The sequence below is a fragment of the Zea mays genome, chromosome 4, assembly GCF_902167145.1.
Source record: "Zea mays cultivar B73 chromosome 4, Zm-B73-REFERENCE-NAM-5.0, whole genome shotgun sequence".
Classification (NCBI taxonomy): domain Eukaryota; kingdom Viridiplantae; phylum Streptophyta; class Magnoliopsida; order Poales; family Poaceae; genus Zea; species Zea mays.
The window spans coordinates 202954262-202971262 of NC_050099.1; the positions used below are offsets into that span (position 1 = coordinate 202954262).

Consider the following 17001-nt stretch of genomic DNA (forward strand, 5'->3'; position numbering starts at 1 on the left):
ATCACTAATTACTAATTAAAAATGATTTTAAGTTTAATAATATACTAGAATAATGATATATATCATTTAAAATATTAAAAAATATTTATATGATAACTAAATAAATATATCAACATTATATTTCTAGTGATATTCAATAATAAAATTCAATAGGTTTCATAAACATTCAATTATAACTCTTCACTTTATCTATATAGTGAACACATCTCAATTGAGTTCCATAAACATTCAACTATAACTCTCCACTTTACAATATAAAGATAAATTTCTTCATGTTTTCATTTAAGTTTTGGTACACACATTTATATAGGACATTCATTCATTTTTAGAATGGAAAATTTGTTTTTATTGGTACATTTACTATTTTATATCAATTCTAATTTACTTGTACTTGTATAAATGTCACTTATTAAATATCATGTGTTGTTGTTTATCTTTTGTTACATGCTTCGATAGTTTAAAAATATTATTTATATAGTTTTGTTGACTTGGATATGGAGGATCACGAGAAATTTATTTTAATTTAAGTTTGTTTTGACTATCTATAAACTTGTACTTAAATACGTATGTGTGTTAAATTTTATGGTATGATGTTTGAGTTGAATTGAGTAAATATCCGAATAAGAATTCGGATTTGACTATCCGTTTTGTATTCGTATTCGAAGATATTCGAATTTGTATCCGAATTCGGACAAAAAAGTATGGTAAACTGTGACATTCGTATTCGTATCCGTGCGTATTCGATTTGTTTCCACCGCTACTAAGGGCTAGCTTGTGAGGAACAGGTGCTCAACCTAGGGAGAGAAATTTTCCCACATATAACTAAATTCCTTATTCGAATGTCACTCTCATGCATAGATCACCCTAGGAAAATGAGGGGGTCCAGCAAGATTTGAGTTTTCAAACTAGTCCTAGGGTTGGTTTGGTGACCAGAGATCACGAGGAGATTTCTCCCCATGCATCCCTTTTGATTCCTAGTCACCAAACCAGTCCCTAATTAAGGTGAAAAAAATTCTTGGTCATATGGTAGGCCTTTGGATTATAAATGTAGTGTTTCTCCATAATTTTTTTCTAAAACTAGTCTTGGTAGGGGTGAGAGATCGTTGTTGAGCCCCCTGTTTGACTGTTGTTGCGTATCAATGATCTTCTTGCACTTGGTATATCCACCTTTACCTGGCTTACTCTTCTGCTCTTTCCTCTCCTAAAAGCAGTCCACCCGTAAAACGATATTCTACTTCTCAACACACTTACCATATGGATTAATAATGAAACAAATCTCGTTCATAGCTAGCTGAGCTTCCCCATGTTCAAATCAATAATGATATTAAAGACGGTCATACACCCTAATGTATTTTGATTCTGTCAGTAAAGAGATGGTGGAAGATGGGCCAAGACATGAAACAACACATGGGCCAAGGCGCAGTAAAAGGGCTCGAGCTGAGAATGTTCGCCTGAAGGGTCCAGAGTTGGTGTCGTAGGCTGTAGCTGCATAGCTTGGGTATGTAACGCTGTGAGAATGAGAGAGAGGACATGAACATTGTAATAACTGAATTCTTCTGTCTCAAGTAACACCGCCGCCTGGCTGCCGCTGCTGCCGGGCTCCTCCTCGTATCCAGTTTCTAGCCTGTTCTTCTACTTCTCTACCCCTACCCAGCTATTCTGTTAACATCTGGTATCAGATTAACCGATCCTCAAGGGCATCTTCGATCTGGCGACGGATCCGCCGCACGACTACTACACCCGCCTCCAGCGACGTCGCGGAGCGATGGACGCCAACACCAAGCTGATCCTTGACGAATTCGAGAAAAAGTTCGGCGCCATGGACGCCAAGTGGGAGTCCAAGTTTGCGGATCTGCAAGTAGCCAAGGAGGAGCGTCTTCTCGCGCTCGAGCAAGGTCAAGCGGACCTCGGATCGTGGCGTCCTTGAGTGGAATCGGCCATGGAAGACATCAAGTTGGAGCTCCGCAAGTTGAACAAGCAGTGGGACCGATCGTCTCTCGAGCTCGCTGGATCCGATGCGGGGCTGCTCCAGCGACCCGAACCCGGTGTTCCTCGTGCACCGATTGGTCCACTACCTGCTGGCCCAATGGGGCACCGCGTGGATTCTCATCCCCGGGATCAGGGTTATGGGTCGGTCATGACCTACCTCCCTGACCCGGTCAAGGGTACGCACTCAATTCCCCATCCTTCGGATGCTCTTAAGTATTCAGGGTCATTGTTTGATTCTCATCAGCACCGCGCACCATGCTCTGAATTTCAGTCTAGGCTATTTGGCAAACTCCCAAAGTTGGATTTCCCAGCCTTTGATGGCGAAAATCCGAAATTATGGATTTCTCGCTGTGAAACGTACTTTGACATGTATCAAGTAGACCCGGAGGTGTGGGTGCGAATTGCGTCGATGCACTTGTCTCCCACTATCGCCTGCTGGTTTCAGTCAGTAGAGCGCAAGTTTCCTACTCTGCACTGGCCTCTTCTCCGTCAGTTGCTAGTTGAGCGCTATGGCAAGGATCAATATCAATCCCTGTTGCATCAACTGTTTCGTATTCGGCAAACTAGTTCTGTATCAGAATATGTAGACCGCTTTTCGACCCTGGTTGACCACCTTGCTGCTTATGGAACTATCACTGATCATCTGTATTTTACTACTCGATTTGTGGATGGCTTGCGTGCTGATATTAGAGCAGTCATTCTTATTCAGCGTCCACTCGATCTCGATTCTGCCTGCTCCCTTGCATTGTTACAGGAAGAGGTCACGGAGCCGATGCATCGTAAGGAATATCGCAAGGCGGAATTCGTTCCCTGGAGTTCTGCGGCATCGACAAATCCACATCTGTTGCCGCATTCCCCGTCTCCAGCCAAAGGGGCACTCCCTACTGTCCCTGTCGAAGCGAAGCCAGTACCAGTGGCCCGAACTCCTGCCGACCGCATGGGTGCCTTGCGTGCATATCGCCGTGCTCGTGGCCTGTGTGATCGTTGTGCAGAGAAATGGCACCGTGGGCATACCTGTGCTGCCACGGTTCAGCTTCACGCCATCCAAGAGGTGTGGGAGTTGTTTCCTGCTGATGACTCAATGCCAGTGGAGGATGCAATTCCACCAGCTGAAGAGCAGCTATTCTTGGCCCTATTGACTGCAGCCTTACTGGGAACACAGTCAAAGCGAACTATGCAATTTGTGGGGTGTATGCAACAGCAGGATATGCACATTCTGGTTGATTCGGGCAGCACTCACTCTTTTATCAGTCAACAATTTGTCTCTAAACTGACTAAGGTTACCTTGGTGTCAGTCAGTGTTCAGGTGCAAGTGGCTAATGGCAACATTATGCCATGTTCCCAGGCCTTGTCTCAAGCAACTTGGCAGATTCAAGGGTACCAGTTCTCTCAAGACCTCAAGTTGCTGCCTCTCCAACATTATGATTTGATTCTGGGTATTGATTGGCTAGAGCAGTTCAGCCCCATGCACATCCATTGGAAACAAAAGTGGATGGTTATACCATATCAAAAAGTGCCAGTCGTCTTGCATGGTATTAACTCGGAGCCTCCGGATGATATCCTTATACAATTATCTTCTGTATCTGTGGCAGACAATAGCTCTGAGGCTCCTGTGATTCCAGAAATTCAAGTCCTCCTTGACAGGTTTCAACACCTGTTTGCTACCCAGCTGTCCTTGCCACCTGCTCGACCTTGTGACCACAGTATTCCTTTGGTTCCCGGCGCTCAACCTGTGCAAGTGCGTCCCTATCGCTATCCCCCATTACTGAAGGATGAAATTGAAAGACAAGTAACCGACATGTTGAAACTAGGAATTATCAGGCCAAGTGCATCGCCATTTAGCTCACCAGTGCTGCTAGTTAAAAAGAAAGATGGGACCTTCCGGTTTTGTGTGGATTATAGATACCTCAATGCCCTCACCCTCAAAACCAAGTTTCCAATTCCTGTGTTTGACCAACTCATGGATGAATTAGCTGGATCCAGTTGGTTTACCACACTAGACTTGTTATCAGGATACCACCAAATCAAATTGCAGCCTGGAGAAGAGTATAAAACAGCTTTTCAAACTCATCATGGATCATTTGAGTTTGTGGTAATGGCCTTTGGACTATCTGGGGCTCCAAATACTTTCCAAAGCGCCATGAATACAACACTAGCACCGCTGCTCCGGAAATGTGTCATAGTCTTCTTCGATGACATACTGGTGTACAGCAAGTCTTTGGCAGACCATCTGTCTCATTTGGAGCAAGTTTTTTGTTTGCTGCACCAAGACACTTGGGTTATCAAATTATCTAAATGCAAATTTGCCCAACGTTCTATCACTTACTTGGGACATCTCATTAGTGCTGATGGGGTTGCTACGGATTTGTCTAAGGTGGAAGCTATTTTGCACTGGCCACAGCCGCGCAACATTAAGGATCTTCGCAGTTTCCTAGGGCTAGCGGGGTATTACCGAAAATTTGTCAAGCACTTTGCCATTATTGCTAAGCCCCTCACTACATTGTTGAAGAAAGGAGCTATATTTGTATGGACACAGGACCAGGAATTATCTTTTGCAGCCCTTAAACAGTCATTGAGCTCAGCCCCGGTGTTGGCCCTTCCTGACTTTTCTAAGCAATTCTGTATTGAAACTGACGCTTGCAACAATGGTGTGGGTGCTGTGCTTCTCCAAGACGGACATCCCCTAGCCTTCATCAGTAAATCATTGGGCATCAAGACACAAGGTCTCTCTACATATGAGAAGGAATATCTAGCTATATTACTTGTTATCGAGCAATGGAGATCATATCTTCTTCAGGGTGAGTTCGTCATATTTACCGACCAAAAAAGTCTTGTGCATTTGAATGAGCAGCGTTTGAATACTCCTTGGCAACAAAAAGTTTTTACCAAACTTTTGGGATTGCAGTACAAGATTGTTTATAAGCCTGGCACTGACAATAGGGTGGCTGACGCGCTATCAAGACGTGCTCATTCAGAAACTGTGTTGTATTCCATTTCGGTGGCCACACCACAATGGTGCCAATCTATCATTGACAGTTACTCATCTGATGCACACTCCCAACAGATTTTGGCGAAGCTAGCAGTAGATGGTGCTTCTGTGCCCAACTTCTCTCTGCAGGATGGCATCTTGAGGTTTCATGGCAAAATATGGTTGGGATCTATTCCTTCACTCCACAAGACTGTGATTGCTGCTTTGCACAGTACCCCAGTTGGTGGTCACTCCGGCTTTCCAGTTACATATCATCGAGTGAAACAGCTCTTCTCTTGGCCAGGTATGAGGTCGGCAATTAAACAATTCATAGCTGGGTGCAACATATGTCAGCAAGCCAAACCTGATAGGGCAAAGTACCCCGGTTTCCTCCAACCGCTGGCTTTTCCATCTGGGGCGTGGCAAACAGTTTCAATGGATTTCATTGAGGGACTTCCGGTTTCTGCAGGCTATAACTGCATTTTCGTCGTGGTTGACAAATTCTCCAAATTTAGCCATTTCATTCCCCTGAAACATCCGTATACTGCCCACACAGTGGCCAAAGTGTTTATGCAGCAGGTCTATCGTTTACATGGCATGCCTTCAGTCATTATTTCAGATCGTGATAAGATCTTTACCAGTAACTTGTGGAGGTCCTTGTTTACCATGGCTGGTGTGTCTCTACAGATGAGCTCAGCCTACCACCCCCAGTCTGATGGCCAGACTGAGAGGGTGAACCAGTGCCTGGAAACCTTCCTTCGATGCTTTGTGCATGCGTGCCCCACAAAATGGATGGATTGGATTTATCTGGCAGAGTTTTGGTATAACTCAAGCTGGCATTCGGCATTGGGTCACACTCCATTTCAGGTTCTCTATGGTTATTCCCCTCGCCATTTTGGATTGGATTCTCTGGACACTTGTTCTACTCCCTCACTGGCTGATTGGTTAGAGGACAAAGTGGTGATGCAGAAACTCATTCAGCAGCATTTGGTTAGGGCGCAACAGCGCATGAAGTTTCATGCTGACAAAAAACGTTCGGATCGGGTCTTCGCTGTGGGGGATTTGGTTTATATCAAGTTACAGCCATATGTTCAATCTTCGTTGGCCCCCCGATCTAATCAGAAACTAGCGTTCAAATATTTTGGTCCATTTCCGATCCTGTCTCGCGTCGGTTCTGTCGCATATAAGCTCCAGTTACCGCCTTCATCTTCTATTCATCCAGTGCTTCATGTATCCCAACTCAAGCGAGCGCTGGCACCGTCTGAAACTACTGCTGAATTGCCTGATCGTTTTGATGAGTTGCAGGTGCCGGTTAAGATTCTCAGGCGTCGCCTCGGCGCTGAGGGCTCTTATCAAGTGTTGGTGCAATGGTCCGGCCTGTCCCCGTCATTGGCCACATGGGAGGATGTTACACATCTCCAGCAGCGGTTTCCTCAAGCCCCTGCTTGGGGACAAGCAGGATTTCTACATGGGGGGAATGTCAGTAAAGAGATGGTGGAAGATGGGCCAAGACATGAAACAACACATGGGCCAAGGCACAGTAAAAGGGCTCGAGCTGAGAATGTTCGCCTGAAGGGTCCAGAGTGGGTGTCGTAGGCTGTAGCTGCATAGCTTGGGTATGTAACGCTGTGAGAATGAGAGAGAGGACATGAACATTGTAATAACTGAATTCTTCTGTCTCAAGTAACACCGCCGCCTGGCTGCCGCTGCTGCCGGGCTCCTCCTCGTATCCAGTTTCTAGCCTGTTCTTCTACTTCTCTACCCCTACCCAGCTATTCTGTTAACAGATTCCTATTCGCTTATATCAAGCAATCCCAATAATCACACGAACTACGCACAGTGAGACAACGTTGCGTTTTTTTTTTCAAATAAAGCGACGCGCATTGGCCTGATGTCCACTCTGAAGCACTAATTAATTAGGTAGCCTAATTGCCCAGCACCACGAAACGCATATCTCCATGGACCGGCAACATCACCCCGCACGCATAGATCCATTGAAATGCTCTCGGCCGAAAGGGCAAGAGAAGCATCCCCTTGACAAGCATGCGCTGCGATTCCTCTTGATGATGGCTACTAGTCTACTACTATAGCAGGCTTAGCTAGCAGCTGTACAGTGCACCACACGCAACACCTGTGAGCAGACACGCGGCGAGCTCCGATTCGCGGCGGCTGCCTATTTGAGGCGGGCAACAGGAGCGCGCTCATTGAATAAACTCCCGCTACTACGTCGCTCTCGCACCCGCCTTCGTCAACATCAACGCCGGCCGCAGCTATAATAGGCTATAGCATGGCGGCAGCGACGCTAGCACTACTACTAGTGACGCTGGCGGCGCTGCACGGCGCGGCGCCAGTACTGGCCGTGGCCGGGGACCCGCCGTTCTCGTGCGGCCCGTCGTCCGCGGAGGCGTCGGAGGGCCTCGCGTTCTGCGACGTGACGCTGGCCCCGGCGCAGCGCGCGGCGGACCTGGTGTCCCGGCTGACGGCCGCGGAGAAGATCGCGCAGCTGGGCGACCAGGCGCCGGGGGTCCCGCGGCTTGGCGTCCCCGGGTACAAGTGGTGGAACGAGGCGCTGCATGGTCTGGCCACCTCGGGCAAGGGGCTCCACTTCGACGCCGCCGTCCGCGCCGCCACCAGCTTCCCGCAGGTGTTGCTCACGGCCGCCGCCTTCGACGACGACCTCTGGCTCCGCATCGGTCAGGTACGGTACCTTACCTAGTAACGCGACGGGTGAGCATTGTTTTTCGATTTCCTTTGCCTGGAACAGCGTACCGGCGTACCGCTAACCGACAGGCATGGGCATGTACGCACGCTGGCACATGAGCGATCATGTTTCGCAAGCGCGGCCCGGGCCGGCGGGCGTGCCTGCCACACTGATCGTTACGCGATGTGGATTGGTTTGGCTGGCACACGGGCGGTTGGTTGGGAGCGCCGGCCGGCCCATGCTTCCACAATCGATGCCATGCATGCATGCACGCGCTGCCGCCGCTCTCTTGCAGCCTTTTCGCTGGTATCATCCGTGATTTGCTTGGGAACTGTCCGAAGGGACAACCAAGCTAGGGTGCGCTTAAAAATTATACTCCCTCCGTATTAAAAAAATAGTCATCTTAGCTTTTGTTTTTATATCTATATTCAAATGATTAATGATTAATCTATAAAACATATATATCAAGTTTTTGATGAATTCACTATTTGCCTAAAACGAATTTTATTTTTGGTACAAAGAGAGCGTATATAATTGCACAACATCGGTGCTGAGCTTCAGAAGCGTAGGTAAGCCACAATAGTGTAGATAATAAATCCTCTATGTAGCAACATCCATGTTATCTATATACTATAGTATATATCTATAATATATATCTATAGTATATATCTATAGTAATCCACTATACTATACTAAATCTTTGTAATAATGTATCTATAGTATATATCTATAACATTCATCGGTTTGTACGTATATGCTTACTCCAAGTTTATAGATAGCAGCACTCTTATTTTTCACTTAATTTGTTGCCACATGGAATAGATATTGACATGGATTCTTCGGCGGCTACCCTTAGCTTCGTTAATCGGAATCTCTCCAATCTACGTACAGCTACGCCTGGTATTGGCGGGATTTAATTGTTTTATATGAAACAGAGGCATTACTCCTACTGCTTAGGTGTAGCGGTCCATGCTAAATAAAAATAAGCTGAGTTATAGGAGGCGGAAAATCATTAAGGGTCCGTTTGGATTGAGAGTGGCTAAATTCTAGTTTCGTCACATTGATGACCTAATCCAAAACCTCTAAAGCAAATTATTAATTAGCTAATAAGTTATTAGCTAGTTTTAAGCAGCTAACAACTAATAGCTATTCATGAACGACAATATATAGTAGAAACTGATAAGTTAAACACAAATTCGTCTAAGTTAACTGGTAAAGTTATAGATTAGGCGCTGGCCGGCTGGTCTAAATGGCACACACTACCACGGAAATGTGTGTTGTAGGCTGCCCAAACACCATGTCTTTGAATTTGACACTTTTTCGTCTCCCTCTCCCGAACCACCGGAGACCGATCTTAACGGAGAATCAAAGTTCTGATGATAAATTAACAGTGTGTTTGGTTTGATGTAAAAGGAGGGATGGAAAGAGGCGGCCACAGTTTCTATAGTGTTTAGATGAGAGTCACGTGTAGGCAAGACAAATATCGAAGTAATTTTTGGTGACGGCATGATTAAAAAATCGAGGGAGGGTGTCGTCCCGCCTCATCCTACTTTAACCTTAAAGCAAACGCATCCTAAAGTGTCTAGCACGTGAACGGGGACGCATGTTTGGTCCGTGCCGAAAAGAGACACGATCGCAGAATGTTGGCGTGGAAAAAAGTGGCGCCTTTTCGTTTGGGGACGTCACGTGTGTGTGAGTGAGTGAGTGACTGCCAGGCCGGCCGGGCAGGTTGATCTGGATTTCGAGATCACGGTCGTTTGGATCTGTATACCTAACTGCTAGTAGGTACAGCCTTTTGTTGATTATGCGGCCGTGGGTACCGTCGGTACGGTGTGCCCACCTAGCTACTACAAGTAGTACAGGACGTAGCACAGCGCCTGTGCTGTCGATTAGGCTCGCTACTCAGGTGGGGCCGTGGAGGCGTGCCGGGCCGGCGCCGGCCTGCCGCACGGTCATGGCAGTAGGGTAGAAAGAGGCAGGCCAAGTAATGAACTGATCGAACGAGTCTGAATTCACACAACAAAATCTCCTTCAATCTCCACGGATGGGAAAGGAAATTAGTCCAGTCCGTTCGCGTGCATTGAAAATAAAAAAAAAGTGCTTAACCTAATACAATTTAGTACTGTACTCAACTGAGGCATGAAGAAAGTTGACCTCAAAGTTCAATGCCTAAGAGCCACTTTTTCATAGCTTGAACTTCAGTTTTTGACTCTAGCGGTTTTTGTAGGCTTCAGTTTTTGACTTCGGTTCCTTTTGCCAAAGAAGGCATAGAAATTAGGCATATGTTCTATTGTAAATTTAGCATTCCACAGATTGTCTAGTTTCATCAGGATTATAAAAAAAAAGAATACGTTTTTACGATATCAAATGATCTATAGTTTATTTACTTTCTTCATGTGACAGGTGCCAATAATTTTCTACACAAATCTAGTCAAAGTTAGAATACTTTAACTTTTAAAAAACAGATCACATGGGTTAATCTACATTATCACAGTTTTCAAAAAAAATGTTTCGTTTTAATGACTGTGGTGTTTTCTTGAAAGCAAATTTTAGAATTTATTCGCCACGGAAATTTGTTTTCTCTTGCTTTTCGTTTGCTGTCCATGTCAATCCTTAGAGATGGTGACAATGGAGATCCTTGCAAAACATGGTTGGAGTTCTAATACTAGATTAAAGGACGCTTGATTCGAGAACAAGTTCTTGTCAAGGATATTATTTTTTTAGTGATACATGTTTTATTAATTTTTAATCTGTAATGCCGTATGTAGGAAACTACAAAAGGCTGGAATATTTTTTGTTTCCATTATAAAAAAATGTACTTACTATTAGAGCGATTTTGCCTGGCATATATATGAATTCGTCTCATACATACATACATGTGCACTTGTGCAGGCGATCGGTCGGGAAGCCCGTGCGCTGTTCAACGTTGGGCAGGCGGAGGGTCTCACGATCTGGTCCCCGAACGTGAACATCTTCCGGGACCCGCGCTGGGGCCGCGGCCAGGAGACACCCGGCGAGGACCCGGCCGTGGCGAGCCGCTACGCCGTCGCCTTCGTCCGGGGCATCCAGGGAAACAGCTCGTCCTCGCTCCTGCAGACATCCGCGTGCTGCAAGCACGCCACGGCCTACGACCTGGAGGACTGGAACGGCGTGGCGCGCTACAGCTTCGTGGCCCGCGTGACGGAGCAGGACCTGGAGGACACCTTCAACCCGCCCTTCCGTAGCTGCGTCGTGGAAGCAAAGGCCAGCTGCGTCATGTGCGCCTATACGGCCATCAACGGCGTGCCGGCGTGCGCCAACTCTGATCTGCTCACCGGGACCGTCAGGGGGGACTGGGGCCTCGATGGGTACGTCGCCTCGGACTGCGACGCCGTGGCGATCATGCGCGACGCGCAGCGGTACGCGCCCACGCCGGAGGACGCCGTCGCCGTCTCGCTCAAGGCTGGTACATTTCTCCTTCTTGGCCAATGTTCCTGCTCTGCTGCTCCTCTTCTCTGTTTTTTTTTCACTCTAATTTCTCTATTTCCAGGACTGGACATAGACTGCGGCTCCTACGTCCAGCAGCACGCCGCGGCCGCAATCCAGCAGGGGAAGCTGACGGAGCAGGACATCGACAAAGCCCTCACCAACCTGTACGCGGTTCGGATGCGGCTGGGACACTTCGACGGCGACCCGAGGAAGAACATGTACGGCGTCCTCGGCGCCGCGGATATCTGCACGCCGGAGCATAGGAATCTTGCGCTCGAGGCAGCGCAGGACGGCATCGTGCTGCTCAAGAACGACGGCGGCATACTCCCACTCGACCGGTCCACGGTGACCTCCGCCGCCGTCATCGGCCCCAATGCCAACGACGGCATGGCCCTTATCGCCAACTACTTCGGCCCGCCGTGCGAATCCACGACGCCGCTCAAGGGGCTCCAAAGCTATGTGAACGATGTGAGGTTCCTGGCCGGGTGCAATTCGGCAGCCTGCGACGTCGCCGCGACGGACCAGGCTGTTGCGCTGGCGGGCTCGGAGGACTACGTGTTCCTGTTCATGGGGCTGAGCCAGAAACAGGAGAGCGAAGGGAAAGATAGGACGAGCCTGCTCCTTCCGGGGATGCAACAGAGCCTCATCACTGCCGTTGCCGACGCGTCAAAGCGACCGGTTATCCTTGTGCTTCTCTCCGGCGGACCGGTGGACATCACGTTCGCGCAGTCGAACCCAAAGATCGGTGCCATCTTGTGGGCTGGGTACCCCGGACAGGCCGGCGGGCTCGCCATCGCCAAAGTGCTATTCGGCGACCACAACCCCAGCGGGAGGCTGCCAGTGACGTGGTACCCGGAGGAGTTCACCAAGGTGCCCATGACGGACATGAGGATGCGCGCCGACCCGACCAGCGGCTACCCAGGCCGCAGCTACCGATTCTACCAGGGCAATACCGTCTACAAGTTCGGCTACGGCCTCAGCTACTCCACTTTCTCCCGCCGGCTAGTCCACGGAACCAGTGTTCCTGCGCTCTCCAGCACTCTTCTCACTGGCCTAAGGGAGACGATGACACCACAGGATGGCGACCGTAGCTACCACGTCGACGCCATCGGCACTGAAGGATGCGAGCAGCTCAAGTTTCCGGCCATGGTGGAGGTGCAGAACCACGGCCCCATGGACGGGAAGCACTCGGTGCTCATGTTCCTCCGCTGGCCAAACACGAAACAAGGTCGCCCGGCAAGCCAGCTGATTGGGTTCAGGAGCCAGCATCTCAAGGCAGGGGAGACGGCTAAGCTCAGGTTTGACATCAGCCCGTGTAAGCATTTCTCCAGGGTGAGGGCGGATGGCAGGAAGGTGATCGATATTGGGTCTCATTTCCTCATGGTTGACAACCATGAGATGGAGATTAGGTTTGAGCCTTGAGTTGTAGATGGAGGGTAACAAGTATAGTTCAATACGACGCCATTGTTTCTTAGTATGATACTCCAGCTTCATTGTTCATTCATGCCATAGAAAGTGGAGTAGAGTAAAACAATAAAAAATGAGACATGTTCCCTGTGGTCGATATGAATCTTGGAAAACTTTGGAGAAAAACCGACATAACAAATTGTAATGAAGAACAGCTTGATAATAACCAGTGAAAATGATGGACAAAAGTAACTTTGTGAGTTTCTTCTTTGACGGAATGTGATATCACAACACAAGTAGAGATTTATTTTTCTAGAGAGAAGGCTCGACTGCAATATCACCAAAGGAAAACGAACACTAGTGTTATTACTGAAATCCGAAAAATAACCAGATCATGTGAAAATCATGTGAGAACTAAAATGATCAAATTTGAAACAATTTAGAAAAAAGATTGTTGAAAGGGTCATGCCAAGACAAAGGATCAAAATAGATACCCACAAGGGATCAGTGAGAGTGAGAGCACCTAGTGGTTGAATAGACGATCTTGTAAAATTATCACTAAAAAGCAACAAACATGATCTAGAATGAGAGTTAGTGCAATTCAAATCAAGTTTGAGTCGAGAAGAAGAGAGAAAAAGTCTTCTTCACTTGATTGCTCTTTTAAGATGTGAATTATATTAAGAGCAATATTACAAGTGAGTAGAGAGAACATAGGAAGAAGGAAAATCACAATAAAGTAAAGGAGACAAAGGAGACCGAAATTTTTATCTAATGGTTTGGCAAAGCCTACATCCACGCTGTGGTGTCCTCGTTTGGACAAGGGTTGCACTAAACCCTTCTCAAGTGATCACTTAGATCAAACTTGAGTGCCAAGGTTCTTCCTTATATCAGAAATATTCCCGTTTGCGAAGAATCTCCACAACTTGGAGTCTCTCACAGCCTTACACAAGATCCAAGTTACAATTTAGAGTAAGGGAGGGAAAGAAAGTACACATACAAGAGCAATGAAAAGCAACACATGCAAGAATTACAAAGACAAGAGCGCAAGAACACAAATCAACAAGAACAACTCGAAACTGGTGCTCAGATCTCACTAAAACAGCTCGAATGCGTTGTTACAGCGTGTCAGAGTGTATTATAGCTCTTGGAGTACTTGTGTGTAGAATCGAGGCGCCTAGGGAATCTATTTATAGCCCCAAGTAGCCTAGGAGTCGTTGCCTCTTTTCATAGGAAGTTGTAAAACTTTTCTGTCTGCAGGCACACCAGACTATCCGATGTGCCACAAGACCGTCCACAGTAACGGTTGCCTGAAGATCCTGAATGGTGGCTTCCTTAACAGTGTGGCACCAGACCGTGTGGTGACGTCAGCCATTGGTGATTAGCGCCCATTGGAAAGGCGGTCCAATGCACACCAGACCGGTACTACTCATGGTCAGGTAAATTTTATAATAAAATTCCCTAGACCGAGGACTTCGTCCGTACTAACGGTCCGGTGCACCAACGGACGGTCCGGTGAAGCCCAGACTTGCGTAGCTTTGGCTCTTTTGAGCCAAACTTCTCCAACTTCTTTTGTCCTTCTTTGAGGGATTCCCTACGACTTAGACAAACATAATTAGTATCTAAACTAGTTGACTAAACATAACTCTTTGCCATAGTTTCTCCCAAGTTTGTGATATGGCTTAACTCAAGCCCAAAAAGTGCCTTTCTCTAAAAAGAGGTTAGAGCCAAACACACGTACTAGAAACATTGAAATGGACCCATGCAACATAACTAAAGGTCCAAACCTCACAATTATACCATTTTACTATAAGTTGCATATTTGGGGCCATGTTTGAGCTCTTATGGACTTGATCTCTTCAATTTGTCTCTAACTGAACCTGTTGGGGGCCTTCCACCTCCGAAGGTCCTCAAAAACGTGACTAACCATATGTTTTCAGTATGACATGGATTATTACAGGGAGGCTTTAGCTTCAGGATGAAGATCTTCTCCCATAACAGGGTGAAGATGTAGCCCGAAGGTGATAAGAATGGATGACTAAGCTGTAGCCGAAGAGCTTCGGCTTGATGTGATGACGAAGACCAAGTATGATGATGACCGAAAAGGGACAAAGACTACTCAGTCCTTAATGTTTCGTGTTATGATAATAGATGAATGTCAGGGACATAAATGTACTTTTACTCGGGCTATATCCCGCGCCTATAAATAGATGAACAGTAGCACGTACTGTTCACGCTGGATTGTAATCACTCTCTCGCATCCTCACCTTCGAGCAAGCCGAAGCATTTGAGAACAAGTGACTAACATTGGCGCCCACCTCCGGTGAACTCAAACGACCACCTTTGGCAAGTATTCAGCTTCACCATGCTGCCGAAGAAGACAACAGTGCCAGGGGCTGCTCTGCAGCCACTAGACACAAACCATGAGACACTCTCCCTGCGAGAAGCTAGGAGCCAGAAGAGAAAAGGCTACCAGCCCAACACCTCAGGAGGAGGAGTTGGATCAGGAGATCAGGAATTTAGAAGCCATTCATCAGCAAGTACAAAGGAAGACGGAAAAGATGCTTCGGCTAGCCGATCTTCAGAGGAAGATTGACGAAGCAGCTGAGGAAATGCGACATCTCACTCAGGATGACCAAGACCGAAGGCCCCAACACAGGGAGCTTCTTCAAAAGAGCCCAATCAATGATGATGAATGGTACGACAATTTTCACCATGGTAACTTTGCTTTCGATGATGCTTCTCCTTTTGCAGCAGAGTTGTAGGCTACCCCGTGGCCACCATCTTACAAGCCACCTTAGCTCCCCATGTATGATGGACATTCAGATCCGAAGCAGTTCCTGATGAGCTACGAGGCAACCATATCCTCGTATGGGGCAATACTGCCGTCATGGCAAAGTCCTTCGTCATGGCAGTCAGAAGTGTGGCTCAGACATGGTATTCTTCTCTTCGGTCGGGGACAATTATGTTGTGGCAGAAGCTAAAGGACATGCTAGTCACCAGCTTCCAGGGCTTCCAGACGAAGCCAGTCACTGCCCAAGCTTTGGTCCAGTGCACACAGAACCATGAGGAGTACATGTAGGCGTACGTCCGGAGGTTCTTGCGATTGAGAGCTCAAGCACCTACAGTGCCCAATGAGATTGTCATTGAGGTCATGATCAAGGGGCTCTGACCAGGACCCACAACACAATATTTTGCAAGAAAGCCACCATAGACCTTGGAGAAGCTTCTCCAGAAGATGGATGAATACATCCGAGCTGACAATGATTTCCGCCAAAGAAGGGAGGAAGCATATAGGTATTCTGAGATGACTAGGGGCTTCGGAGGAAGACTCCACCCCAGGCATGTAGAACAATCGATAATCCCAATACAAATGATGACAAGACCAACCATACTCAGAGCAGCCAGCACAGCTCATAGTCTTCGGTAATGCAACAAACTTCCTACAGGCCACCAGCCCTGAGAGGCAGAGGTGGGAAAGCTTCGGAGGAAGGTATGGTAATCAGCCTAGGAAACTGTTCTGCCTATTCTGTGGCGAAGACAAGGGACACACCACAAGGACGTGCCAAGTCACGATCCAGAAGCAGAAGGAAATCACTGAAGCCGAAGCACGACAGAACCAGCCGAAGCAGGTCTTGCATACTGCTTTGTGCTACTCTCCGTATATCCCGGAGTATGTGGGCAACCAACAGCCTACGACCTCTGTTGCTGTCATGTGGCCTACTGCCCGTGACGTAAGCTAGCGGGCGGAGCCTGACGTAAGGCCTCTGGGCTGCGCGGCCGCCGCATTTATTGCGAATAAGGCGCACCGCCTATCCATTCCACTGGCAGGTGATGTGCCGCCTCGGTATTTAATGAGCTCTGTCCATTCCACTGGCAGGCGATGTGCCGCCTCAGCATTTAATGTGCCCTGTCCACTCCGCTGACGGGCGGCGACCAGGCCATCCTGCAGGCGGCGTGCCTGTCCATTCCGTTGACAGGCAGTACGCCCGTGCTGCGGCGTACACTATGCTCATCATCACTCGCGCGTTACCGAGGAAGCAGCGCATGATATCAATACTATATGCACTACAGACATTATGGAGCTCGGAGATGGCCCAGGCGTTACAGCATTAGTTACTTCCCTCCATTTTTCCCCTAGGCCCACATGACGGGGCTCAGTATCCTTGTATATGCCCCCCTTGAGATATAAAAGGGAGGGCACCCGACTTTACAAGGGGGACCCAACTTAGGCTCAAGCTCACTTAGACTCTCAGACTCACAAGTTGATACAAGCTCTCAAGCTCAATACAGCACACAGTGGAGTAGGGTATTACGCTCCGGCGGCCCGAACCACTCTAAACCCTTGTGTGTTCTTGTGTTCGTCCATCGTTTAGTAGACATGCAAAACGCTTAGGCCCCCTCATCATCTAAGGATTTAGGGCGGGTGCGTTCCGCCACCCGGCCGGAGAATTTTTTCTCCGACAAAGAT

At 47.7% G+C, this 17001-nt stretch overlaps 1 protein-coding gene across 1 annotated transcript; it reads left to right on the plus strand.

The window, feature by feature from the left end:
• Nucleotides 1-6961: 6961 nt before the first annotated feature.
• LOC100502339 (putative O-Glycosyl hydrolase superfamily protein) lies at nucleotides 6962-12690 on the plus strand. The gene is made up of 3 exons (NM_001320706.1): nucleotides 6962-7655; nucleotides 10551-11103; nucleotides 11188-12690. Exons 1-3 carry the CDS (start codon nucleotides 7245-7247, stop codon nucleotides 12546-12548), a joined length of 2325 nt encoding a protein of 774 aa, NP_001307635.1. The 5' UTR covers nucleotides 6962-7244; the 3' UTR covers nucleotides 12549-12690.
• The last annotated feature ends 4311 nt before the right edge of the window (nucleotides 12691-17001 follow it).